The sequence below is a fragment of the Oryza glaberrima genome, chromosome 10 (assembly GCF_000147395.1).
Source record: "Oryza glaberrima chromosome 10, OglaRS2, whole genome shotgun sequence".
Classification (NCBI taxonomy): Eukaryota; Viridiplantae; Streptophyta; class Magnoliopsida; order Poales; family Poaceae; genus Oryza; species Oryza glaberrima.
In genome coordinates this window covers 4,291,070-4,318,475 of record NC_068335.1, presented here as the reverse complement: position 1 = coordinate 4,318,475, position 27,406 = coordinate 4,291,070, and the positions used below count along the sequence as shown (strand labels likewise).

Here is a 27,406-nt window from a genome sequence, read left to right as displayed (position 1 = left end):
CAGTTTTCTACCCATTGCCAATTTGCGACTCAGAACAGCAAAAACCTATGCAAACCCTAGCTCCGCCGATGCCTCCCGCTGCCGCCGCGGAGGCGGAGATCTCCCCGCCGCCCCCGGCGGCCGACGGGGGGGCCATAGCGGATACGGCGGAGGCTGGTGTCGCGGCTGAGAAGGAGAGTGACGGGATGGAGGTGGAGGATCGCGGCGAGGTGGTCTCCCAGGAGGCCACGGCGGTGAAGCCGGATGAGGCGGAGGAGCCCGAGGAGGATCCTGAGGAAGTCGGCGAGGGGGCCGAGGAGGCGCCGGCGGCGGGCCCTGGAGACGTCGCGGCCGCCGCGGCTGAGTCGGGGCCCGTCGCGATGGAGGCCGGTGATGGGGAGCCGGCGCTGGAGGTGGCCATTACGGCCCATGAGCCGGTGGAAGAGGAGCCCAAGGATGTAATGGAGACGGGCGAGGAAGCAATAGAGCCGGAGGAGGATGAGGAACCAGAAGAGGCAGAGGCAGAGGAGGATGAGGAACCAGAAGAGTTGGAGATGGAGGAGGAGGAACCTGAAGATGCAGATTCAGAGGAGTCGATGGAGGAGGAGGCAGGCGCAGAGGTCTCTGAAGAAGAAGCTGCGGCGGATGGTAGGTAGAACCTATGCATTTTGATTGTGTAGTTTCTTAATTTCTTAGTGCAATGGTAACTTCTATTTGGTAGAATCGGCAAAGACAGGGAGAGGCAGAGGGAGGCCTGGCCTCCCCTAACCGAATAATATTTGTCAAGTAGCTGCTAAGCACTCTTGTAATTTATATATGGTGTCTAATTGCTGCGCGTTAGACTTTACATGCCAATATGCTAGTCTGCAAAAAGCAATTGAGGCCTGGCCTCCCAACCGAATAATATCTGTCGAGTACCTGCTAAGCACTCCTATAATTATATATGGTGATTAATTGCTGCGCGTTAGATTTTACATGCCAATATGCTAGTCTGCAACAAACAATCCATCCCTAAAAAAAGAAAAAAACAATGAAAGAATCTTAAAGCGGAATTGCTAGGCCTCTTGGCTGTTACTAAGTAATTCATTATCTGATAAAAAAGCAAAAGCATGAACTTAGCCTCTAATATCCATTTATTTGTAACCACAGATTTACCTCGCCACTATAATTTCGATTCCTAAAATCTTAGCATGTTATATACTCCATCGGTCTCAAAATAAGTTATTTCTGGAGTTCAAAATTTGTCCCAAAATATGCTGATTTCTATCCATATTTTTATACTGGGTCCACAAATAGGGCGTTTCTATCTATTCAATACCATTTACCTACCTACCGTATTAATTCTCTTCATACTAATTTGAATCCCGATTGATAGGAATCAATTTATTATGAGACCAAGGGAGTACATCTTGTGTTCCGCCGGTGATAAATGGTAGACGAAAAATACTATATTGTCCAAATATAGATATGTTGATATGATTTGTTATCCATGGAAAATGATTGAAATTTCCATGTATTGTCATGCTAAATTTCTACTATCATCGTCAGTCGGTATGTAAGGAATGTTGCCCCCTGCATGTTTAAATCCTGGCTCTGCCACTGACTCGTAGTTGGAACTGATAAGGTTGAGGGGCTATTCAGTTGAATGAACAAGATTTTGATGCGTACTGCATGAATATTCGGATACTTGTTGGATGGTACCAACTAGTCTTTACTTTTAAAATTACAGATTTATTTGCTTATTGAGAGGGAACAGTTGAGTCAAAAGGGCTGTAATGCTGTATGGTGTGAAAACAGCTGCTTACTAATTTATCTTTGCCCAATATCAACATTTTGTCAGCCTGTTACACAAGGTTGGTTTCCAGCCAAAACCTCAAGTGTTATCTGAAACCATATCTTATGATGGCTAAACCCTTCAGTTTTGTTTTATTTGTTCAGTAATACCACATGTTAGAATCTAATTTGAGGTGCAAATAGTAGCAGGGGTCTCTACTGACTATATTTTTTTTATAGATATTAAAATCTCTTTAACTAATTTCAAAGATTATTATGCTGAGATGAGCATTATGTACGAGAATATTTCTATTTCATTGTTTCTTGTGCCCTACCTTCTATGTCCAACTACCCAATAGTTATAGATGGGTCACCTTTTTTCCTTTGATACTCCAGACATGAAGGAAATAGCTGACAAGGATTCTGAAGAAGCTCAAGATGAAGATAAACATGGGGATAATCATAAGGGTGAAGTTGCTGACCAATTGAGCAATGATGAGGATGTTGGTGGACGTGAAAATGATGAATCACCAAATGATGAACTCGACACCTCATTGCTTGTGCTGGATTCCGTTCCAGATGGGAATGACAAAACCCTTGAATTATTTGTCGGTGGCTTGCCTAAGGACTGTGTTGAAGAGGACATTAGAGTGGTGTTTTCTCAATGTGGAGAGGTTGAATCTATTAGAATAGTTAAAAAGAGAAAGCGCATTGCATTCGTTCGTTATGCAGATATCAGTGCCACAAAGAAGGCTCTTACTGAATTTAAGGATGGAATCAAGGTTTTGATTTTATGATGCTTTCAGTCATTTGAATGGTTTGACTTTGAATCAGTCGTTGCTTATGGAGTAATGATCATATTCCCTCTTTCATGTTTTCGTTAGGTAAATGGCAAAAGTGTCAGAGTATCTGTTGCTGAACCTCATAGAAAATCTAGTGAGCAGAAGGCTCTTACGAAGGTAATAATCCAGTGCCAGTTTAGCATATTAAAGTTGTTCTCTGAAGTTCTATTTTTCTTTTCCTTATTTTATTCCTTCAACGTTTTTTTACTAGCACCTATTTGAACCATTCAATGGACTAGGCTTTTTAGTGGAATCCTGATTCGGAAACAACAGTTCAAGCGTCATGATTGATGACGGCATAGAAAGCCACGAGAGCATTGGTGGGGAGAGGAATGTTTTGTACTTAAATAAAACTTAAAACATTCTTTCTAGTGCTTTGGCTTGGAAGTTATTTTGCGCTTAATATAAAACATAAAGCATGCTATTTTTTCTTGCTCATATTGCTATTTCTGTAGGTTAAAACAGTATACCTGGAACATTTTCCTCGTTCTTGGGATGAGAGAAATATCGAAGAATGCTGTGAAGGATATGGGAATATTCAAAAAGTTAACATTTTGCGGTCAAAAAAGAAAGTTGTTTCTTTTGTTGAATTCTCATCACGGAAGAGTGCGTTAGCTTGTGTCGAAGGAATAAGCAAGGCCAAGATCAATGATAGGGAAGTTAAGGTATTTTATATCTTTACTCATACCACTGTTGAATCCAATCCAAGTACCACTTTTGCTTTCTTTGTTTTACCTAATTTGGCTGACATGGCTTTTCTCACTCCATATCTAGTTGGCTGCAAGTCTTGCTCGACCACAATCTAAAGTTAAACTGGCCAATGAGAGTAGTAAGGGTGGTTTCAATGTCCACAGTGGTGCAACTTCTAAAAGTCCTGATAAATCTAAAATGAAAAAGGACCAGACAGACGAGACTATTGTGAAGAAATCACAGCTTAAATTGTTGAAAGGTGATGAGAGCAAGCTGCCCTCCAAAGATGATGTGGAAGTGCCACAAACATCAACCCATTCCAAAGGAAAAGCGAAAGTTGGAAAGCGTCAAAATACATCTATAGATGAAAGGCCATCAAAGAAATCACGGGAGAGTGGTATGTTCTCTCTGTCAATTCTATGATGTGAATTATAATGTGAAATAGAACTCACCACGTTAATTTCTGAAAGGTGAGAGCAAGCTGACCTCTCAAGATGAAGGGGAAGTCGGGAAGAGCAAAAGTAAATCTGTAAATGAAAGGCCATTGAAGAAAGCATCGAAAAACCGTATGATCTCTCTGTCAATTTCGATTTTAAAATTATTTGATTAAGGAAGTGGTTATCAATAATAATTCACCAATGTAAACTACTGAAAGGTGATGACGTTAAGCTGCCTTCGCAAAGTGGTTTGGAAGAACCACAAACATCCAACCGTTCTAAGCGCAAAAGAAAAGTCCGGAAGAATAGAAGTACAACTGTAAATGAAAGACCAGTGGAGAAAGCATGGAAGAATCGTATGTTCTTTCTGTCGATTCTCGTTTTATAAGTTGTTTGATTAATGGATTGTATTTCTGATACTTTATATTCTGCAGGAAATATGAAGCATCCTGCAGGTTCTCGATATGCAACTAGCAACCAAGCTTACCCCACTGTGGGTGCAACTTCCAGATCTAAACCACATTCCCATGATTTGGTAGTATAGCACTTCAAGTTTATTGATCTTGAGTTATTGACATTCTTAATTCTAATGAACATTATTCTTGCATGTTTGTTTTGGTCACTGACGTGTTCATGTTTTTAGGCACCTCATGCTGGATTCATCCCTCCTTCAAGTCGTGTTCAAAGGACTCCTGCACGTGATCACCAAAGGTTCATTTTTTTTTTCAGTTTGTTACTTCTTTGGTTCTGATCAGATCTTAGCCTCTTACTAATCCTATTATTTCCATGTTTTTGCAGAACTGCACCGTACAATATCCGTCAGATCAGTGGTTCTCCTTATGCTAGAGGTACATTGTTGAAAATGATTCATTCTGTTTACATATGCATGTATTAATATTTTAGTAATTATCCCACATAGTATGCATTAGCAGTGAGATGAGTTGCATCTGTTTTGTTATCTTTGTAATAATCTTTGTTTTAGTTTTATCTGGTGTTATTTTCGTAATTCTATTTTGTTGACAAAACTTATCGTGGGTCTACCTGGCATATGGTAGACTGTTTGACAACTGCAATTATATACCTGGAATAATTTACGCTATGGAGTACCTACTTCTGTGTCATGCCCTTTAACATTCCTTTTGTGCTCTTGTCCACAACCTGCCTTGCCATGGTCTTGTTGTGGCCATTTTGCTTAGGCTAGTACCAGAGTCTTTATCAGTCACACATATATTGCAATTGAAGTCTTACAACTGTTCAGTGTACAATTTTTTGCTTAGTCTGGCTACTAAGTGTACTATATACATAAAACAGATGTTCAGATTCTGTAGAAGTTTGCAATTTATACAATAATTTTAGAAGCTAGCAAAGCTTGTGGCACCATCTAGGTTTGTGAACCCTCAAGTTGCCCTTCTATACAATGGGCCCTTTTGATTAATCGTAACTCTAGTTTAATACTCTATCACTGCAAGGGTCATATGAACCATAATCATGGAAATTTTCCGCTGAACCTAGCATCAAAAGAAAGGAATAAGTACATTTATTCCCTCCTTTTGTTTGAGTGGAGTTCACCCTTAACTATAAGCAGTCAAACTTCCATCTCATAACTATAAATTCTGCCAGTGTATTATGTGCACAACAAGATGGGACTCCCAGTTTGGTACTAGTGAATTGATATTACTTGAAATCTTTGTAGTCTGTCATTAGTTGTCAAGAAGATGCTGCCTAAGTTATAACTTTTTCACAACTCTTATAATTTGTAGTTTAATTTTCGTTTGTTCCTTTTGCCAGAAAGAGTAGCTCCGCGACCAGCATATTCTGTTCACACAAGCAATGCTGCTGGATACGAGGTATGTTGATTACTGATGTTGGCATGCTTGTTTAATTTACACTAGAATATGAGCTAGAATTGGTTAAGAGTCAATATGAATACAGATCTCTAGTGCCCACATGCACCTCGTTTGAAAGTTTATACGTGATTATAAATAAAAGATACCTCCTGAAGAAGTTACTAACATTTTTAGTTTCTACTTTCTGGAAATAATCTTTACTGTTCTGCAGTAAATGTATTGCATTCCAACACAGGAAATTGCATTTAAACCAGATGAGAGATACAGTTCTTGTTACCTATCAACTTCTAAATAAGGACAAAGGCTCTCCTTGGATGTTTTTTTTTTCTTGAACACGCAAGAGACTTTGGATGGTTATTGGGGCTATAAAAACTTCTTATGCCACGTTAGAAATTTCTGATAACTTTGGTGATGCACATTTAATTATTCTTTTACAGCACGCTAGTAATTTTTCTAAATCAGCTTTGACAATCTTTTGGAAATTATATCATCATATTGGCCATGCTGATTTTTCCTTTTTTTTTGTTTTTTTTTGTTTTTTTTTTGTGATGCCCTTGCAGGCTGGATATGCATACACCTACCTTCCCCCACCACCACCACCTCCACCTAGTATATCTTATCATCCACCTCCTCCGGCAAGTATATCTTATCATCCGGGGAGTGGCCCATACATCATACGAAGATACTACTGACTGAAAATCCAGGTGGCTACAGCAGTCAACATGCCTCACCATGGTCTCATGGTAACATACTTTACAGCTCAGTGGCAACCTTGATGCTGGAAATGTACAAGTTTAATTGAATTGTAGATAGTTTTGTTTGTTTCTTTCTTTGTGAAATCAGATGTACATGCTTTGGTTGTTCAGTTCAAAAATGTCGTTCTAGGGAAATAAGAACTTGTGCCTTGTCTCGTTGGCTATTAAAAAAGGGGTGAAAATAATAAGAAATGCAGAATGTCTGTTGTTAAGCATGATTTCTTGGAGGGGGCACAGCGTGGAACTATTTGTTTGTAAATTAATCTTTGACTGTACGAAATCATTGTCCACTAACAGTGGCCAAATTAGCATATACTACCAAACCATGCCCTATCAACACAGTGGTAGATTTTGTTTGTGGAATATGACCACTCACCATAAAAAAAAAAGAAAATACTGATTGGATTGCTACGTATACTTCATGTAGGATAAAACCGCTCTGGATTGAGGTGAGGGGGGTAATTTGTCCAGAATTAAAAGTTCAGGGTAAATGATGTCTGGTTTTCGAGTTTAGGGGGTAATTCGATCAACCGCGATAGTTTAGGGGGTAATTCGTACTTTTTCCTATAAAAAATAACGTTACTACGTGCAAGATATTTTCTTTTATCCTTGTCATTTACTTTAATATAAAAAAAAGAGAGTAAATTTCATAAAACTGCAAATATTTTGTACAGTCTATCATAAAACTACATATTTAAGAACTTGTTCCACAAAACTAAAGATTCAGTGGCTTCATTTATCACAAAATTACAGGTACTTTGTACAATATATCACAAACTACAAATTTAAGTACTTGTTTTATAATAAAACTACAGATTTAATATCTTCATTTATCACAAAACTACAAGTTTAGTGTCTTCATTATCACAAAACTACAAGTTTGAGCATTGTTAAAAACATGTAGTTTTGTGATAATAGAGACAATAAATCTGTAGTTTCGTGATAAATGAAGACACTAAATGTGTAGTTTTGTGATAAACGAATACACGAAATCTATAGTTTTGTGAAATAAATTCTTAAATCTATAGTTTTGAGATAGATTGTACAAAGTACCTATAATTTTGTAATAAACGGAGACACTAAATCTGTAGTTTTGTGAAAGCTCTTAAATCTTTGGTTTTACGATAAATTGTACAAAATACGTGAAATTTACTTTAAAAAAAACGTTACTACCTGCAAGACATTTTCTTTTATCTTTCTCATTACACAGTAGGCATCGTTTGCCAAGTACTGTTTGTTAGGCAGTAAGCAGTACTTTAGTTCAGTGTTAGATCAATGTGTACACTTGAATTCAACTGGTGTGACACTGTATGTCTTAAAGTCTTAACAATGCTAGCAAATTTTGAATGATTAGAAGCCTACAAGGATATCAGACAAACAGATCTACAGTGTATACCCTACATGATCTACCTCAAGTTAGCACTGTTCTTCAATTTTCCGAGCTCGTGGTATACCACACAAAGAAATGTTCATATTTTCCTAGTCGGATTTAGTGCTGAGACTTGGAAAGCTTGACTACAGGATTTGGAGACTCCTCAGCGTTCCTCTTCTTGGATTGACCAGCTAATCTCTTGACATAAGAAATGTAAGCGTCAACATCGAATTTTCTCTTGCAGCCAGCGTAATTCATGTAACGTATCTTTCCAAATACTGGACGCTCCTTCCAACCCTGAGAAAACAGCAGTGGTGTAAGGAATACTCGCTTCTAGAATGTCACCAACAATCTAATGCTTGTGAAAAGCAAAATTGTTTTTCCCTGTGAAGTGAGAAGTGATAACACAATGACCTGATCATGGAGGCCACATATGGACCACATACATCCGACATAACCACTGGGGTCCCTGCCATCTATCTCATACTGCCACAAGATTGATTTGTAAGACTTTGTTGAAAAGCATAAATAAAATCCGTAGAAGTACTTCAATGCAAACAACTACTATTAAAGAACGAGAATAATCCAGCTGGGGAAAGAATTGTAGGTTCAACTATGAAATATCTTCGAGCAATTTCACATTCCTGAAAATTTATTTCCCCAGTTACTGTTTTGTATCTTTCTTCTGACAGGTAACCAAGAAAAAGGATAGTCCAGCTTATCCGAGGCGACCGTGAAGCTGATTTATTGTCTGGTTGTCCCTAGAAGGATGATGTTTTTAACTTAAGGGAAGATAAGATAATGAAAAGAGCACCAACCATACAATTTTCTGCCTTACATGAAAAGAATGTCAAATTATATATTTCTTAATTTGATAAATGTGACTCCAACTTTTCGGTTATCGGCGCAGGAACTAATTTAAGCATGGGCAGACTCTTCCAAGTTGCTATTCAATTACAATTTTTCATGTGAGCAGTTTCTTTATCATGTTCCATGTTTCTTTATCATGTTCCATGTGTTGAAATATAGCTATTTTAACTACAACTAGCAAAACTATAAAAAGGACAAATTCAAAATAACACAACTGTATTTCCCAAACATCTGTATAGGTCTTACCTTGTCATTTAAATAAATTGCTGTTGAAAGTGCTTCTTCTGGTCCACTAGTCCATTCTAGAATCTTTTTGGCCCAGTACATTCTACAGAAAACTACTACATTAGGAAAGGAAAAAGTCCTTACAGGCACTGTTACCTTCAGAACTAAGAATCAATTAGATATAACATCATTCTTTGATGTTCGCCAAAAACAACTTACTTTTCTTTCTTTCCAGATCCAAAACAAAAGTTGAACAAAAATAGTGTAAAAGGTTTGCCCAGAATCAAAGAGAATTATGTGCACCAAAGGCTTGCTACCAGACATATCACATAGATCATCATAAATTTATTGGAACTACACAAACTCTACAGAAAACTAATTTTTTAAGGAATGCTTTTTTTCAAATAACTTCATATTTTCTGACATAGGATAAAGTAAACCACAACGTCAGCAAATTCCCATCTATCCAACAAAGCAAACTAATCAGTTATGTCAGCAAAGATGGGGTGGGGGCAATCCAATGCCTTTAGGTTAGCACCACACCATCAGTATGATGGGTAAAATAACCATATGTTGTCAACAAGTGGGCCAATAGGTTATGGGCAACTAACTAGAATGTGCCATGGGTACAGAAGAAATAACAAGCAGTTTCATAAAAAAAAAACTGTTCAATAAACATTTTATAATTGCGTGATTTTGTAAGAGTCTGGTCATGATATATTACCTCATGAATCCATGCATTTTTCCATGGTGAACCATCTCCAACTGCGATGCATTCCACAACTGATAATCATTTAGAAAAAAAATAACTCAGTGTGTTAGAGTAACTTCAATATCAGCAACAGAGTACACCACGTCCAATAGCACTTACAGGATCATGTGTTTTGGCATTCTCAAGCTGTTCCCTCCTAGCCAAAACAAAATGACAATTAACAAATAACCAATTAGAGCGAAGATCTTTTACCTTAACATCGTCAGGAAGATAATTTGGTTAAAATTGTGACAATAAATTATAAAGGGCAACTTACTCACGTATAGATATGCTCTCTTTTATCAGCAGCATGATCCATCAGTGTCTTCCTTGCCCATTCCCATGCACCAGACAGCGAATCATATTGAGGTTGGTAATAGCAGAAGTTGTCAGCTAATTCCCTCCTTACAACCAATTCCTCCAAGAAAGCATCGACGGACTGTTTCAGAACACATGTTACTTCAAACATCTATTAGGTAAACAACATCACTAAGAATTCTAGCCAGTTCACGGTAAAGAAAAACAATGCCATCTAACAATTTATTACATTGCAAGAGGATCATAACTCTTTTAATCATAACAAATCAGTTAAAGAACAGCACCTTGGGACTAAGATGTCGGCATTTCTTTGCCTCGAGTGCACACCGCTGTGCCGAAATATGCCCAAAATGAAGGTATGGTGAAAGCGCAGACAATGCCCGTGGTTTCGTGGGATCATTCCGGTCAGTTTCATAGCTCTTGATCCTCTTCGTCAGGAATCCATCCTTGCTGCCGAGAAGCGCCTCTATGGCTGCTTCCTCTCCAGGCTCACACCAGTCAATCTCCGGCACATTCTCCGCCTCACTGCTCAAACAACCAAGAATCAATAGTCATCCATATCTACACAAACAAAATTACCACCCAATACACCTTAGAATTATCATCCGCACCTGCAAACCCTGGCGATGAGTGCGTCCCAGTCGACCCCCTCCGGCTGCTCCCTGTCCCATGGCACCACCGCCGGCAATTCAGGGAACTCCACAAGGTACTCATCCATCACCTTGCTCACCTTGCCTCTGAAGGTCTTGGCTGAATACTCCATCTTCGCCGACGCCGTCCACACAGGCACCACGTTGTGCGCGTCCACCTGCATTCGAAGAATTCCACAAGAATCTCTAAATTCTCCGGCGAATTCATTATCCATCCCCAAAAAGATTCCCAACTTTCTTGGAAGATTGATGCAAACAGCAATGCCACCACGCTCACCTGGTGCACGGCCACGCCGGGCGCCTCCCGCCGCAGGTCGCCGACCACCGCGTCGAGCGCCTCCCTCACCGGCCGCAGCGGCGAGAAGTCGGCGACCAGCGTCGACGCACCAAGGCGCCGCACCAGCGCCGGGATCTCCGCGGGCCCACCTGTCAGCGAGCCAGAGAAAAAGCCACGTCACATTTCGCAAGACGGGGTGGCCCACATGTCATCGTCACGGATGGAGACAAAAGAAAAAGAAAAAGAAAAAGAAAAGGGCGCGTACCGGTGAAGAGGAAGAAGGGGAGGTGGCGGGCGGCGGCGTCGGCGGCGAGGCGGCGGAGGCCGCGGAGGAGGAACCCGAGCTGGCGGCGGCGGGCGGAGAGGAGGAAGGGCCTCGAGAACAGCGCGAACGCGACGGCGAGCGGGGACGCGGAGGCGGCGGCGAGGCCGGCGGCGTGGAGGAGCGCCCAGTTGTCGGCGAGCCGCTGGTCCCGCAGCATCCAGTACACCACCGGCCCACCGGGCTTCCCGCCGCCCGGGTGGATCACCCGCACGCGGGACGGGTGTGCCGGGCTCGGGTTCGCCGGCCCCGGCGCTGTTCTTGGTGGGCTCACTGAGGTCGGCGGCATCGTGCGGCGCGGTGGGTCGCCGGCGTGCGGCGGGCGGCGACGGAGGAGGTCTCTGAGCGCGCGCGCGCGCGTGCGGGCGTGCGTTTGTGGGTGTGAATTGGGTGCGCCCGGTGCAGGAGAGCCGGGAGTGTGGTAGGCGAAACGGCGGGGGTATGGGGGTTGGTGGTGTATGGACCAGTTGTTGGGAAGGAGACTGCGAGGGGGCGGGAGTTACGGTGGTGGGAGGAGCCACGTCGTCACGAGGCCCCCGGGTCCCTTTTTTTTTTTAAGAAAAAAAAGCCGCCCGGATCAGTTGTGGGCTAACTGGATTGAAGGCTTGAAGCTCTGGCGTGTTTGGTTACCTTGATTGAAGCTAATTTTTATCTTTATCAATTCTTTTGCTAGTATAACTTGGGTATTTGGCTAACCGTTTTTTTTTTCACCTCAGAACCAATTCTATACTATCAAATTTAAATTTGCTAGTGCTAAAATTTGATAGATTTCGTACACAAAGATCTTATCCTATAGGCCATGTAGGTTTGGTTTATGGGCTTTTTTGTTTGAAATCAATTTTTGTTGTATCAATTTTTTGGTAGTGCTAGCATGGCCTGTAGGGATAAGCTCTACATGTACGAAAATCGTCTGACTAGCAAGACAAGAGGGAATTGCTCAAATTGAGCTTCACTTCTCACCTGACTAAGTGCATGCAGTTGCGTGGACGAACGTCGGGATGCGAGGTTGTAAATGGTGAGCGAGGCGGGGATGCAACCCACCTCCCTTATTTGCTTCCTCGACTCCTCTTGAGTCGTCGTTGTAGTCTCCTCTCCGTTGCTGCACGATCGTCGTAGGCATCGCCATTGCCGTCAATGCTCGCCAAGCCTTCTAGCTGCCCGAGCTTAAAGGGACCATTGCCTGCTTTGGTGGCTACAACGTGCAGTGCTGAGCTCGCAGATCGTAGATCTGGGCTACTCCAAGCTTACCTTTGCCGGATCTAGTTGTGAGAAGCAACGATAGGTGGGGAGAAGGAGCAGTGAGCGGGCATGAGTGGTTGACAATTTAGCGGTTTTCACTTTGATGATTACTACTGTAATGATGTTTGTATTTTCAAATTAGCTTTTGAGATATGGGAATTTTGAGAAAATCCAAGGAGTATTTTCAGGCATGGAGAATTTAAGAAAAGTAACACTAACCATGATTTATTAAGGAAATTTTATTTCCCTTATTTACTTCACTTGTCAATAAATTTACACATGAATATAAATTCTAAAAATGGTTTATTAGATAAGTTTAAATCCTTGAAACAAAATCAAGGCGTGACAATCGCCCGCACGAGGGACGGCTAGGCCAGGCTCGGGTTCATTGGCCCGATGTTATTTTTGGGCTCACTGTGCTTGGATGAGTGATGCAGCGAGTAGGAAACGGAGAAAGCAGTATCTCTCTCCACGTCTCTGCAAAAGAGAATTTAATTATTTGCCACCCTTGCCAATTCTTCAAATGCCACATTTGCCTTTATTCATAAATTTTTGCCAATGGAAAAGCATCCATAGTCCCTTGCCACTTTTCCCACGTGACGTGACACGTCCGACTACCATCATGAAAGCTAGAGGAGAAATATCCTTCTTGCCTCTAGTCGTACCACCTCTTCCTTCTATCTCCTATTGACGCTCATGGACTAAGATGTAGTGCTTGTCAAATTCACCTCACTGTCGCCCTCCTTCTCCAGTGCACCCCGCTTGGCCAAGTGACACCATCCAACAGCATGGCCTGGGCAGCATCGAGGCCATCCTTCATCATATTTCTCACACCCATGATACAACCTCATCTATTGCCCTGGCAAAGCATAGCGTAGCCCTAGCCATAGACGATGGCGGACTTGAGCATCTGGAGTGCCTTGGCGGATGCGTCGGGATCCACCTTGGTGAACTGAATGATATGACAACTTGTTGGCCACCTCCCTTTCCTTGCCAACGATATTGGTGACCAAGAACTCGACCATCCTGGTAGCATCAATTCTCTCCGCCAGCCACTCCCTCCCAGCGAAACGGGTGATCTCAGCACCGAGCTTTGTAGCTCGAAGTGAGCACATGTGTGCAATAAATATAATGGTGTAATTGAATCTCAACATATGAATAATTAACTAGGAGAAAGAACCATTTGAAGATTACTACTCCCTCCCTTTCAGACTATAAGTCATTTTGACTTTGGTCAAAGTTAAACTGCTCTAAGTTTAACTATGTTTGTAGAAAATAATAATAATATTTTTAACCCAAGAAAAATATATTATGAAAATATATTCAATTATAGATTTAAATGAACTAATTTGGTGTTGTAAATATTAATATATTTATCTATAAAAACTAGCAAAATACCCGTGCGTTGCACCGGGTATTGAAGGGTGGCTGAAGTTTGATATTTATGATTTATCCAAAGCACACGAGATGATTATAAGCATCGGCGATATGAACAATTATAAAAAGATTATGTTTGTTTTTGATAATTAATTCTTTATATTTGCACGATGTGGATGACGCTTCTTAAGTGTGTGGGCCTGATGGTAATGGCGAGGATCGAGTGGTGAACAAATTAATGCGTCTCCTTTTGCATAGAAGGTGACACATGTAAATTTATGTGATGAATAGAAAAATCAATATATTTTTAGTACCTTAACGAAAAATGAATGGAATTGATTAAGGGAACATTCGAGTTCATGACACAAGGACTTGTGAGAGCTGATGGAACATCTGAATCATAAAAATTGATGTCATTATTTTTTTACGAAAAGTCCGAATTACACCCTGAAACTATTAGGTGAGCGAAGTACCCCCTAAACCCAAAAACCAGATATTTTTTACCCTCAGCTATTAATACCGGACGAATTACCCCCCCACCCCCCACTCAAGCCAAAGTGGTTTTGATCCTATGTGGCAGTCCAATCAGTAATTTTTTTTAAAAAAAATCGGCGGGTCCCACCTATTAGTCTCTCACCATCTATATCTCTTTCTCCTCCCCTCTCTCTCTTTCCCTAATCCCCTCTCTTCTTATTCCTTCCCTCACCTCCATCTCTCTCGGCGGCCGATGGGGGCGGGCTGACGACGAACTGCCGCATCTACCTAGTGCGATTCGAGGCGGATGCGGTGGTGAACCGCCCCCTGCAGCCACATCTTGCATCACGCCTACCTTGAGACATGGCTCGACTAAGACCATGCCACTTGCCTCGCTCTGTCACTCCCGCCTCCTCACTGTCGTTGGCCCACTGCCTTGGCCCTCCGCCGCGAGACGCACGCAGCCGCTGACGCGTCTCCTCCTTGGCATCTGACAAGAGAGAGGGGGGTCTGAGGGGCGAAATAGATAATGAGGAGCGAAATAGATAATGAGGAGAGAGATCTAAAGTTGGGCCCTATCGACTTTTTAATAAAAGAATTATTGACTAGACTACCACGTAGGATCAAAACCGCTTACAAAGCTACCCGTGGTGGTTTTTCATCTAGTATTGATAGTTAAGGATGAAAGATGTCTGGTTTTTAGGTCTAGAGAGGTAAGTCGTACTCACCCAAAAGTTCAGGGGTGTAATTCAAACTTTTCCTTTTTTTTCTTAGGTAGTATTGTGTTTTATTTGTAAATTTCATTTGAAGTGAAATATCAATAAATATAGGGTAATTTTTATACTTGGGGAAAAATGGAAGCCAAACAGACCGGAAGAAAAAAAATACATAAAAAAATAAAAGCTGAGCCGACGGGAAGTGGAAAAAAGGAAAGCAGAAGAAATCTCTCGTTTATTCCAATCTTCTCAGTCTCTCTATTCCCTACGCTTGCACTGTGAAAGGCCTTATCCTTTTCCCTTTTAGGACCCATTTGAATCGTATGAATGAAAAAACAGAGGAATAGAAAAAACACAGGATTCTAAAATGAATACAATTGTAAAACAGAGGATTGCAAAATACAGGAAAAACACAGAAATAGCTGTTTAATTGGACCACAGGAAAAACGCAGGAATGAGATAAGAGAGATAGACTCAGAGGAAATGTTCCAAGAGGTTAGACCTCTTGCTAACTTTCCTCCAAAATATGCATAGGATTACCCATTCCATAGAAATTTTAAAGGATTAGATAGGATTCAATTCTTTGTTTCGTAGGATTTTTTTTCTATAGGATTAAAATCCTCCAAAATTCCTAGATTTTTCCTATAAATAAAATGGGCCCTTACTTTCTCCATCGACAGCTCTATCCCAGGAAGCCACAAAGCCAGCTAGCACCACCATGATTTTGCCTCCCTCTCGAACAGTTCCATAGCGAGGTGATGGTTTCCTTTTCCATTTTACTTTTCTCTTTCTAGGATTTATGGTGCTTGTTGAACAGTGTGTCCCCTTGTTGGCGACGTTGGATATGGAAGTGAGGGGTCAGAGGAGGAGCATGCTGCCCATCTCCGCCGGATCTGGACTCCCCTCTTGACCTCTCTCCCCAGGCGGCAGCGTTCGGATCAGCCCCTCAGCAGACGTGAGGCGCGAGCCATCGGCAGAGGGCTCCATGGCGGCGGTGTCCTGGCCTCCTAGGGGTCGGCGGAGTGGCCTCGGTGACGGCGTATCTTGTGCCGCTGGCACTCACCTCTCCCTCGCCATCTTCCTAGCCTCCGCCACCACTGCCCCTCCTCGTCGGACGACGAGCTTGATGGTGGCGGCGCAAGAGCAAGCCAGGGTCAGTCGTTCCTTACACCCCTTGCCTTTGCCCCCCACTCTCGCCAGATGGCGAGCTAGATGGTGCCGGCGCCCCTGCTCTCCTTTCTTGGCCGGCCATGAGGTGGGGTGGCAGATTGGAAGAAGGGGGCGACAACCTCGACGACGGCTGCACACATCAGCGGTGGAGCGGATCTAGAGTGGCCACGGTGAGTTCATCGTTGCAATAATGCAATCTTCTCTTCCTTGCTGACCGGCGCCCACAATCCCCCTGCCGTTCTATGCTCTCTTCAGCCCCTGAACCGCCAGAACCCTCTTCTTCCTTCTTGCTGGATCTGCGCTTCACGCGGCTTCGATCTGACCAATTGAGTCTTCCTCGATTGGTTGTTGTAGTAATCTAGTGGAATCCTTCTTGTATTTATGAGGTTTATTTCATCCCCCTTTTTAGTCCAAATTGAATCTGTAGTAATCGTTTTGGTTCTAGTAATCTCTTTCGTGTTGAACATGGTATCTGCCCTCTCTGTCTTTGTTCGATCGTAATGGCGCGAGCGATAGGCGACGGACTCAAATTTTGTGCAAACTACAGCCGTACTACTGCAACCAATTTTTTTTTCTCTTACGATGTAATATCTGATCACATGGTTTCCTGCTTTGTTTTGGTTGCAATGTGCATGCCTGATTGGTCATCTGTTTAGGAACACTCAATTCTGACATGTACCAATGTAGCACCAAAAAAAAAAATCAAACCTTAGTTTGCTATATGCCATGATGCTTTTATTTGATTTAAAGAAACTTTGTTTTGATATGTGATGGATATTTTTTCTTACTTGCATTTGTTTCCATGATGCAGGGACAGTATAGCGATATTGGAACCAAGGACTATACATCTAAATTATCAGTGTACTGAGGTTCATGATAGTGCTCTGCTGAAGAATGTGGAGATTATTGCAAAAAGACTCACTAATGCATCCGTGATTTAAGGTACTTCTGGTAGCATTGGAGTCTATAAAAATTTCCCTACACATCTTTGATTTAAAATATTTTGCTTTATGCATGTGTATAGAATTGGAGCCTTTCTCAACAATAATATAAGCTTATGAACATGAAATTCTGAAAGATAATCAAGATATATCTTTCTTAATCTAAAGAGTTATGATGATCAGGTCAATTTTTTTTTCAGAATTAAGTTTAGTTGCATGGCTAAATTGGAACCTATTGTACTTGCTATGCCCCGTTGTAATGCTTTGGAATTTTTAAGAGCTCCATACCGATGTCGGCTGATCTGGATTGGTATAAGTGTTGGCTATGACATTGTTTTTAGGCAATTGGCCATGTCGTGCTGCATTGTGAACCTTCTTCTTATCACCCTTTGATGGGTTGGAGGTATAGAATCGAGATGATTGCCAAAAATATTCCGGTAATTACTGCCAATAAATAAGATTAAAAGCAGAGCGGACATAAGGTAAAAAGAAAGCAGAAAGACATTCATCTAGTCGTGTTGTATTTACTTGGTTTTTAGAGCATGATAAACATTAAGGTTCTTAGAGCATGATTAAAAATTGCAATAATTAAACAATGGTTCATCTGTCTGCACAGTTAATGTTTTTCTGCATAAAATTGCTCTTGCTGCAATTACCAATACTTTTTCTTTCTTCTAGTAATATATAAAGCCACTTAAAAAAGAGATTTTCATGTTTGGGTTTGCAACTCCTAGATTTTGTGGTGGTATGTTATGAAAATAGCCGCTGAGCAACTGAAATGAAAATATGCCTGTTGCTAACTTGCTATATGTTTCTGCATGGACAGAAAAAAGACCTTGGGTAGTTTTATTCAATATTAATCTTATAAATCTAATGAAATTGAAATTGCATTCAGGGTTGAGTTCATTGATAACCTGGAATCGACATTAATTGGAGGTGGCTTGACATCCTAGAGGAAGAAGAGCCTTGTGATCTATATCTTCTTGTGCGCTTCTATTATTTGTATTACCTGTAATCATATTTGTGTATTTTGTCCTGCGAGAAAAATCTATAAAATCACGTTAGTGGGAGTGCTAGCTAAATATAGCGGAAAGAAAAGCTGGATAGAATCTGACTCGGGATAGAATCGGGATAGAATCTAACTCCTGACTTGGGCTGCGCAAACAGGAGCAGGAAAAGGTGTGGGCGAACCAACCTGACTCGTATGCGATATTGTTTTCTTGCGTGAACCTGGTAAACCTGGACTCTGTGTTTTTTTGTATATTTTGTGTGAACTGGACTCCTGTGTTTTTTGTGCGTGAACCTGGACTACTGTGTTTCTGTGCGTGAACATGGTGAACATGGATTCCTGTGGTTTTTTTCTTTTGTATATAAAAAACCGGGCCCATCAGAATCAACGGTGGGAAAAGAACCGGGCCCACAAAAAAATCGGACGCGGTGGGGAATATCCGGACCCACCAAAAAACAATCGGACAAAAAAACCGGACAAAACCACACGTAAAAAAACCGGAATCTGATAAAAACCGGCCAAAAAAACCGCGCGTGAGAAAAATATCGCGTGTGAAAAAAAATTGACGGACGAAAAAACCCTACCGAAAGCCTTACTTATTTTTTAAGTAGGTGTATATATAGATTGATTAAATTTGAAGTAGTTTGATTTTGACCAAATTCAAAACGAACTTATAACGAAAAACGGAGGGAGTATTCAATTGCACAAGTATGTATACTGATTGCTGCATGCAAGCATCCGACTGACACTCATACGTACAGAGGAGATAGATATCGGCAGGAGCTTGCCGTTGGGCGAAATATTAAGCTGGGCAGCAATATTGGTATTGTTTCGAAAAAAAAAAACATTTTACTAGTGTGGCTGTGGGCTGTGGCCGAGGCCCGTACAGAACGGCCCAAGCGCCCGCCTGTGGCTGAGATTTCTTAAACCCTAGACGTTCAGCAATCTCATACTCCCCCAAAGTATGAGATTTCTTCTCACTTCTCCGACCTTGCACCCGCCTCAGCTGATCAGGTCCGCCTCATCATCTTCTTCTTTTTTGATCGAGAGCCAATAATTTGCTCTTCTTTTGCTTTATCTTTATTATCTTATCTGAGGTATTTATTTGCTTGGGTTTTTATGATGCCATCTTGGGCGATTCGACCGCAGGACAACACGCGCAATCGAGGTACTCCTCCTTCCTTCCTCACAAAGTCACAATTGTTTCCGATCCAAAGTTTGAGTTTCGGTTGATCGAAAGACGATGAGCCTCCCGCGGCGGTTTCTGAATCTGATCGTGGAGAACGGGGCGGATCCTGGCATCAGATCACTTAGCTGCATTGACTTGACACGCTACCTACTCTTTCACCCACCGTTACCAACGGCAACAACAATGGAAGCGTGCAGCAGCAGCAGCATTATTTCGCAGCAACAACAGACTGCTGATGCCTTCAATACGAAGAACAAACATGCGGATGGGGCAGCGTTTATGGTGCAGGAGAAGTTCCAGCTTCCCGACCCAATCTTCAGCTTCAAAGCTCAAGCGGCTGATCCTGATTACGGGTGGAATATTGACTGCTTACCGCTTGCAGATCGCAAGGTTGTCTGCGTGGACCAGTCTGGCCGCGCATTCCTTTTCGACGCCGACACAGACCAGGTGGTGACAATGCCAAGCCTCAACAAACCCAAGTGGAGGCCCTTCTCCCTCTTCGTCCCCGGCACGGACAATGACGGCGGTGATGGTGAAGGCAGCAGTCTCTACATCATGGAGAAAAGCCCCAAATCAGAGGCGGGGTGTAGCGCGCGGTGCAGCGATCAGTTCGAGGCCTTCGTCTACCGCAAGCCCACGGCGACAGCGTCGTTCATGTCATGGTACTGCCAGCTACTCCCGCCACCGCCATACGTCCGCGATTACGCCTACATCAAGAGACGCCACCGAATCACATCCTATGCCGTGGTTGCCGGCGATGACGACGGTTCGCGGCGCATCCTCGTATCGGCTGAGGACGCAGGAACCTACTGTTTGGACGTGGCCAGCAACATGTGGAGTTGAGTGGGCGAGTGGACGCTACCCTTCTTGGGCAAGGTCGAGTATGTTCCCGAGCTCAAGCTCTGGTTTGGCCTCTCTGCCGAGGACCAGCTGTTGGCTGCTGCTGACCTGTCAGCCATGGATTCCCAGCCAGAGCTAGTTAGCAGTTGGAAGGAACTTGAACAAAACAGGGTATGGCAGGTAACACAGGATCCTCAACTTGTTAACCTGGGCTCAGGCAGGTTCTGCATCGCAAGGTTCATTGAAAAATTGGAGTTGGGTGGCGATTTTGACAATAAATTGACTTGGCAGGATTTTGTAATCTTGACCGGTGTGGAGGTAACCAAGGTTGTGAATCACGGCAATTGCAGCGGAAACTGAAATGGGAGAGTGGAGCTTCAAATGACCACGCACAAGTCACGATTTCACTTGGCTAATGGGGCTTACATTGATGCTGTGTTCTGAATAATGTTGGGGTTTTGTTTTCAAGACTCCCTGTTCTATCCGTTAGGTGTATCATCAGAATATTTTTGCGATTTGATTGTCAGAAACAACTATATTATTGCGACTTAATTGTCATAAACAACTCAGAATCATGTAGATTTCGGACTTGGACATGAATGTCTCCGTCTGTTTTGTCTTTAGAATGAAAAACATTACTTCCTCCATTTCAAATTACTTGTTGTTTTAACTCTATCCTAAGCCAATTTTCTTTTATTTTTCTTATCTTTCTTATCTGTGGTATTTATTTGCTAGGCTTTTGTGATGCTATCCTGGACTCTTAGATTTGAAGGTACCTCCTCAGGCTGAACTGTGGAGATCATAGGTACCACATATCCACTCAGCCTACGTATCCAATTGGAAATAGGAGGTGGGTTGAACCCATAGCATTATGTAATGGTCTTGGGCTTGAGAATAATGTTGGCTTGTATCATGCGGCATAGCCCATAGGTTTTGTTAGGTCCTATCATATAATAGATTAGAAAACTGATGCCGTGTTCAAATAGGTTTCTTCTCTGTAAATCTACCCCGAACCTATACAAGTGAGCAAGGAGCTCTCCAAGGACATAACCATAACTCGATCGCCAAATCAATACAACATCCGGCGGATACAATCCTCAAATAGGAGTAGGGTATTACCTTTCATTGAGAGTGCCTGAACATGTCTAAATCCTTATCCTCTTTACTCATCCACTTTTAGATCTCGTGCGCTGCTCCCTTTTATTATTGCCGATCTCTATTTCCAATTTTTCTTTTCTTAAAATCATGTGGATAAGGTTTAAATGGGCCTTTAAGAACATATGCTCTCCGAACTGCATCTTGATCATTGACAAGATAACTTACAATGGGTAGTCTTTCCTCTTGATCATGTGGAAGGCTGTCAATGTCATAAACCGGCGGCGGTGGTGGTGAGACATCTTCTCAACGTCTTGTTCTTGAGTGTGCTCCTATACCACAACTGGGGAAGAAGGCAATTTAGAAGCATTTTTCTTTGCTGCATGTTTCAACAATTAGCGATCTACAATATAGCGGAGAGTGGACTCGTAGTCTCGTCATGCTAGCCACTCGGCTTCGCGAGCGGTGGCCGGTGATAGGCGGGTGGCGGCGGCAGCCGGCGCTCGTGGAGTCGCAGTCCTCCGTCCTCTGCTCCTCTCCACATGGACTTGCTGTTGCAAATGCGGGTGGCAGGAGGCAGCGCGAAAAACGAGTAGTCAAGTGAGGAGAGGACGCGTAGCAATCGTGTGATGCTGCGCGCGACGTTTCGGTTTCCAATTCCAGGTTCATGCGCTTTTTTTCTATTATTTTTTCTATATATAGTTGGGTCGGTTGCCTTATTTTTTGTGTGGTCCCACCGGGACCACCCCACAGATTGGTAAACCTAGGCCGTCTGTTGCACCACTGCCTAGAGGTGGATTAGGCCGAACGCATGGCGTTCCCAAGGGCTATGAGCGGATGGCAGCCTAGAAATCCCTAGGGGGGACATAGTGGATCCTGCCCGCTGACAGGATTAGCTAGCATCTGATCTACTCAACAATGTGGTAGTAGCACAGCAACTAGGGCTTAGACCATCATGGGTGTTTGCACGGTTCTCTTGGTTTTGTCCCTCTATCATACTATATAAAGGGCCGAGGGTTCCCCATGAAGGGGTTGAAAACATTTGAAGACAGACTCTCGAGTTATGTAGGAAAAATGATTTGGCTTTGTATATCCCTAGTTTATTCAATCCAAAAAAGGAAATGTAGGAGTAGGATTGTTATCCTCAGGGAGGCCCGAAACTGGGTAGAAACTTGTGAGTTTTGCATGATCTAGAGGAGAGCAAGCAAATCAAAGCCTCAAACCCACTCCACCAAACACTGGTTTCACTAGATTTTGTACTGTCAGGCACAGTTCGTCGACACTGTTGCTACACTAATTGTATCAAGTTGGGAAGAAGTTGTACTCGTAATATGATTTCTGTTGGATGCAGGTTAGTGAATCTTTCGACCTGCCTGCCGAAGCACCAAGGAACCAGAGAACCAGTATGGGGCAGAGCAAAGAGAGGATAAGCAAAGCGAAGCGAAGTGAGCCGGAGCAGGGCAACGATGGGTGAAGCGTCTCAAGAGAGGACGAAGCACCTCAGACAACAAAGCAGGATAAGCCTCGCAAAAAAAAAAAAGAGCAGAATAAGGTCCCCAAGGCCTAGTTGGCAACCCAAGATTATCCCAATAAGGCTAGTAGGCCGGTTAGGTAGGCTAAAGAATAGGATACCCTATAAACATCCTTATCAAGGGGATAATAATGTGGAAACACTTGCATGCCAAACCCTAGGGTTTGCAAACCCAGTTATCGACCTATAAATATCCCCTAGGGGGTGTGCAGTGGGGGAGCTGATTTTGAAGAAATTAATACACAACCACTATTTTCCTTTTCCACTCTTCAAGTGAAGCCTGCCTTTCGGCAGAAGTGTTTGTTTTTCGACAACAATTTCATTGCTGTTAATGTGCAGGCATTGATTAAGGCTGAAGGAGCAATGTCGGTGATGGAATTAGAATTGAACCTAGTGGGAGTTGGGGTCTAGACAATCAAGGATGTTATGTGGGATGCTCAGGCTAAAGAACGATGCATGAAGAATCACTACTAGAAAAAGCATTTTTGCCGTTGTTGGGTATTTTTTTCATAGGCAGGTATGGTCATCGGAGAAAAACTCCGCTGGCGAAAATGAGTACCGGGGAGGAGTTAGCAGTCCGTCTTTGAAGATAGGTTATCGCAGGCGGAGCACATAAGACGCCGCCTGCAAGAATCATCTTTGCAGGTCGTGGGATACCCGGTACCCATGTTTATGACATTTAATTATGAGAGAATGACGACCATTTATCGATGTGGAGATTATGGGTACCCCATATCCACACGGCATGGTTATCCGACTAGTTATAGGGGATAACTTATATCTATGGAATATATAACAGATCATGACTTGGGTATTACGTTTCCTTGTATATTACGGAACGGCCTAAAGTCCTGGTTTGATAATATTGGAAACCGATACCGTATTGGTTAAGGTTTCTATCTTGTAATCCTGCCCTCCATCCTATATAAGGTGGGCAGGAGGCCCTCTAGGGGGCATGAGCACATATGATCGTCAGATCTATACTACACCTGGCGGATTCAAATCCCTAAACAGGAGTAGGGTATTACCTCTCATCGAGAGGGCCTGAACCTGTCTAAATCCTTTGTCTCCGCATTCATCCACTTTTAGGTCTCGTGCGCTACCCCTTTTATTTTGCCGAATTCATGTTTCGACAATCGATATCATATTTTTCTTTTAATCGCCGAATATCCGAAACATTACCAGTCTTAACCAATGTCGCAGTCATGAGTGATACATATTATTTTATTCGGTACATGATTCTAGTGACCACTCTGTCGATTATGAGATGAGGGGTGATTGTGCGGAAAACTAAGTTAATTAAGTATCTCAGTGATCTAGATTAACAGCTGGACAATCACAAGCTAAATATATAAAAAAAAGGTATGCTGTAGGATTGGATCGATCAATATCGAGTTATATACTCCCTCCTTCTCTAAATATTTAACGCCGTTGATTTTTTTAAACATGTTTGACTGTTCGTCTTATTCAAAAACTTTTGTGAAATGTGTAAAACTATATGTATACGTAAAAGTATACTTAACAATAAATCAAATGATAGGAAAAGAATTAATAATTACTTAAATTTTTTTGAATAAGATGAACGGTCAAACATTTTTTAAAAAGTCAACGGCGTCAAATATTTTGGAATGGAGGGAGTATTAAGATATGTAAACTCCACAGCACTAGTTGATTCTCCTGAAACTCATTAATTTGAAAGGGAAGATTAAGCTCAATGCAGGAGTGCGGTGATTGTGCAGAAAAAATAATTTAACAACCCCAAGCCAGCTATGTTTGGACTACAATGATAGCTCACGATCGCAAGCTGCATATGAAAATACGAATTAATGCTGAAATATTTGGGTACGGTATCGCATTCTAAACTAGTTTGCTCTACAATATTATATGTTAGTATTTATTAATTACATACTCTAATCTATAGTCTATCGTGAAAATAAGATACTATATATATTGAACATGGCAGGGATATTTTTCCTGTTATCTAAAAATAATAACGCGCGATGCAATGGAATTAATCATGATAGCAGCCAGGTACGTAGCAGCTCCTTCTAATATAATAAAGCTCGTGTAAAGATTTTGCTCATTTGATACTTTGCACGATGTTAGAGGACATGAAGAGGAAAAAGGGTCCTTGATCCAGACCACAGTAGCTGTGGATTGAATGGCAGACCCAACTTTAATTGTAAATTTAGAGTTTGGAAGATGTCTTTTATAGTTCTCTTAATGTATGATTTTGTTCATGGCCATGTGATCAGGGTGTTACTACATATATTATAGTATTGAATTATATATATTATATGTGGTCTATAGAAGAAAAATATTTCTATTTCATTTCATTAAACCCACGGAACATGTGACGATTTTTTGAGAATTTCTCTAAGCCATTTACTAATGCAGATAGAGTTCGTGGCTACCTAGTGCTAGGTAGCTGATATGCTTAGTATAAAAACACAGAGCCAGCAGTAAGAGGCTCCATCCATAGACGCATCACATAATCTTCTATCTCTCTCAGGCTAACTAATTTCATAAGCACACATCTTCCATTTCCATCGCCATGCCTGGAGCAGCTACCACCGCCGCCGTTGTTGACAGCCGCCGTAGCGCACAGCGCGCGGAAGGCCCCGCCACCATCATCGCCATCGGCACTGCAAACCCAGCTAACATTGTTCCTCAGGATGACTTTGCCGACTACTACTTCGGCCTAACCAAGAGCGAGCATCTTACTGAGCTTAAGGACAAGATGAAGAGGATATGTAAGAAGATCGTTCAATCTACTTATCATATGACTATTATTAATTATTTTCCATTTACTTCAATCAGAAACATTTCTAGCAATATCATGCCATGGTTCCTAAACCACACATATTTATTCTATGTTGAAAAGAATGTAGGCTCTACGTGTCCTATATAGAGGTTAGATATATATGCCGCACTATCTAGTAATCAGAAATGAAGAGTATGATAATACTCGACTTTAGACACGCTTCATAAGTGTTTTTGCCATTTTGCAATCTAAGTGATAAATGCAGGTAAAAACCAAATTAATGGTCTTTGTCACGTTAAAAATCAGGCACGCACACCACAAGCACTTACCTATGAGTGAGGAGTTCCCACTTTTAATTAGATCTCAACAGAGGGAGTCACAACAATAATCTCTGGGTCTTACTAAATTTTTATTGAAATCTCACTAAATTGTTTATTATTGCTGGCCGGGACTAGGATTTAAATACTACATCATGAGACCATTGGTACTTCAACAAAACCATGTGCCAAGTCAATCTTTCCAAATTTTAAACATGTACAGCTTCCTAAATATTTGGAGAATACATACGAAAACAAATTGCGTGATTTTGTTCTGGAAAGAGCATTATAACATATATTTTAGTTTTGTAATTATTTGCAACAGAGATATAAATCTGCAATGATATGTTCTATATATTTTTTCTATCCTCAAGACTACTAGGTACAACCTAATTAATAGAGGCATTGGTTCTTCCTTTTAATTATAGGTAAAAAATCAGGCATAGAGAAGCGATACATCCACCTTGATGAGGAGATCATCCGTGCCCATCCAGAGATCATTGACAAACACCAGCCCTCCCTTGAAGCTCGTGTTGAAATCGCCGCCGCCGAGGTCCCAAAGCTCGCCGAGTCTGCTGCAAGGAAGGCCATTGCCAAGTGGGGCCATCCAGCCACCGACATTACCCACCTCATCTTTAGCACCTACTCTGGATGTCGTGCCCCTAGCACTGACATCCAGCTGGCATCGCTCCTTGGCCTCCGTCCTTCTGTCTCCCGCACAATCCTCAGCCTCCACGGCTGCTCTGGCGGTGGCAGGGCGCTCCAACTCGCCAAGGAGCTTGCTGAGAACAACCGTGGTGCACGCGTCCTTGTAGCACTCTCAGAGCTAACCCTGGTATGTTTCTCCACCCCAGACGAAAGCAAAATTGTCGGACATGGACTGTTTGGGGATGGTGCCGGTGCAATAATCGTTGGTGCAGGCCCGTTTTCTGATGGCGAGTGCCCGTTGTTCGAGATGGTCGCTGCCTCACAGACCATGATACCAGGAACCGAGCACGCACTTGGCATGCAGGCCACTAGCACCGGCATAGATTTCCACCTCTCTGTCCAGGTGCCAATGCTGATCAAGGATAACATCCAGCAGAGCTTGCTCGAATCCTTCCAATCGGTCGGATACACAGATCCTGACTGGAACAATCTCTTCTGGGCGGTGCACCCCGGCGGCCGTGCTATCCTTGACAACATAGAGGGCAAGCTACAGTTGCAACCATGGAAGCTTGCAGCAAGCCGGCAAGTGCTACGCGAGTTTGGGAACATGAGTGGTGCAACTATTGCATTCGTTCTTGATGAACTATGCCACCGTCGGGAGAAGGACGAAGATGAGTCACAGCAGCATGAATGGGGAGTGATGCTGGCCTTTGGACCAGGGATCACAATTGAGACAATTGTTATGCGCAACCCATTGGCACGTGGTCTTAAGCAAAATTAGTTACCACTGTCATGAAAATAATGCAATCGGAATCATCTGATGCTTCGATATTTCACTACACTATGGAAATTAATTAATGGGTGACACTGAATCAATTGTTTATGCATGCTTAAGTATTCTCAACTCTACTACATGTTGTAAATAAACTTTTATCACTTCCATGTGTCCTCTGATTCATAAGCTTTATTGATTTGTAACAAAATTTGG

At 42.3% G+C, this 27,406-nt stretch overlaps 3 protein-coding genes, 1 long non-coding RNA gene and 1 pseudogene across 7 annotated transcripts; 4 read left to right on the top strand and 1 right to left on the bottom strand.

The window, feature by feature from the left end:
• Position 1: 1 nt before the first annotated feature.
• LOC127786375 (nucleolar protein 12-like) lies at positions 2-7,018 on the top strand. Its single transcript, XM_052313768.1, has 12 exons — positions 2-627; positions 2,149-2,534; positions 2,637-2,711; positions 3,050-3,259; positions 3,369-3,681; positions 3,755-3,850; positions 3,940-4,077; positions 4,156-4,256; positions 4,365-4,432; positions 4,520-4,569; positions 5,510-5,568; positions 6,129-7,018. The coding sequence occupies exons 1-12, from the start codon at positions 48-50 to the stop codon at positions 6,258-6,260; spliced, it is 2,208 nt and encodes a 735-aa protein (XP_052169728.1). The 5' UTR covers positions 2-47; the 3' UTR covers positions 6,261-7,018.
• Positions 7,019-7,636: 618 nt separating this feature from the next.
• LOC127786376 (deoxyribodipyrimidine photo-lyase) lies at positions 7,637-11,550 on the bottom strand. Of its 3 annotated transcripts, XM_052313769.1 has the most exons (10): positions 11,052-11,541; positions 10,787-10,935; positions 10,471-10,667; positions 10,144-10,384; positions 9,823-9,980; positions 9,662-9,698; positions 9,515-9,573; positions 8,812-8,893; positions 8,110-8,181; positions 7,637-7,992 (listed from the first exon to the last, which is right to left on the bottom strand). In XM_052313769.1, exons 1-10 carry the CDS (start codon positions 11,395-11,397, stop codon positions 7,813-7,815), a joined length of 1,521 nt encoding a protein of 506 aa, XP_052169729.1. In that variant the 5' UTR covers positions 11,398-11,541; the 3' UTR covers positions 7,637-7,812. The 3 variants fall into 3 exon arrangements, 2 of the variants coding, with proteins under 2 accessions (XP_052169729.1, XP_052169730.1); XR_008019954.1 differs by lacking the exon at positions 8,812-8,893 and having other exon boundaries at positions 7,919-7,992; positions 11,052-11,547; XM_052313770.1 differs by lacking the exons at positions 7,637-7,992; positions 8,110-8,181 and adding an exon at positions 8,188-8,456 and having other exon boundaries at positions 11,052-11,550.
• Positions 11,551-15,592: 4,042 nt separating this feature from the next.
• On the top strand, positions 15,593-18,357 carry LOC127785679 (uncharacterized). Of its 2 annotated transcripts, XR_008019851.1 has the most exons (4): positions 15,593-15,669; positions 15,732-16,254; positions 16,896-17,026; positions 17,921-18,357. It is a non-coding gene; the product is annotated as an uncharacterized LOC127785679 (long non-coding RNA). The 2 variants fall into 2 exon arrangements; XR_008019850.1 differs by lacking the exon at positions 15,593-15,669 and having other exon boundaries at positions 15,676-16,254.
• An 814-nt stretch (positions 18,358-19,171) lies between these two features.
• On the top strand, positions 19,172-20,507 carry LOC127753360 (uncharacterized; annotated as a pseudogene).
• Positions 20,508-25,243: 4,736 nt separating this feature from the next.
• Positions 25,244-27,204, top strand: LOC127753351 (chalcone synthase 2-like). Its single transcript, XM_052278830.1, has 2 exons — positions 25,244-25,442; positions 26,199-27,204. The coding sequence occupies exons 1-2, from the start codon at positions 25,244-25,246 to the stop codon at positions 27,197-27,199; spliced, it is 1,200 nt and encodes a 399-aa protein (XP_052134790.1). The 3' UTR covers positions 27,200-27,204.
• Positions 27,205-27,406: the final 202 nt, after the last annotated feature.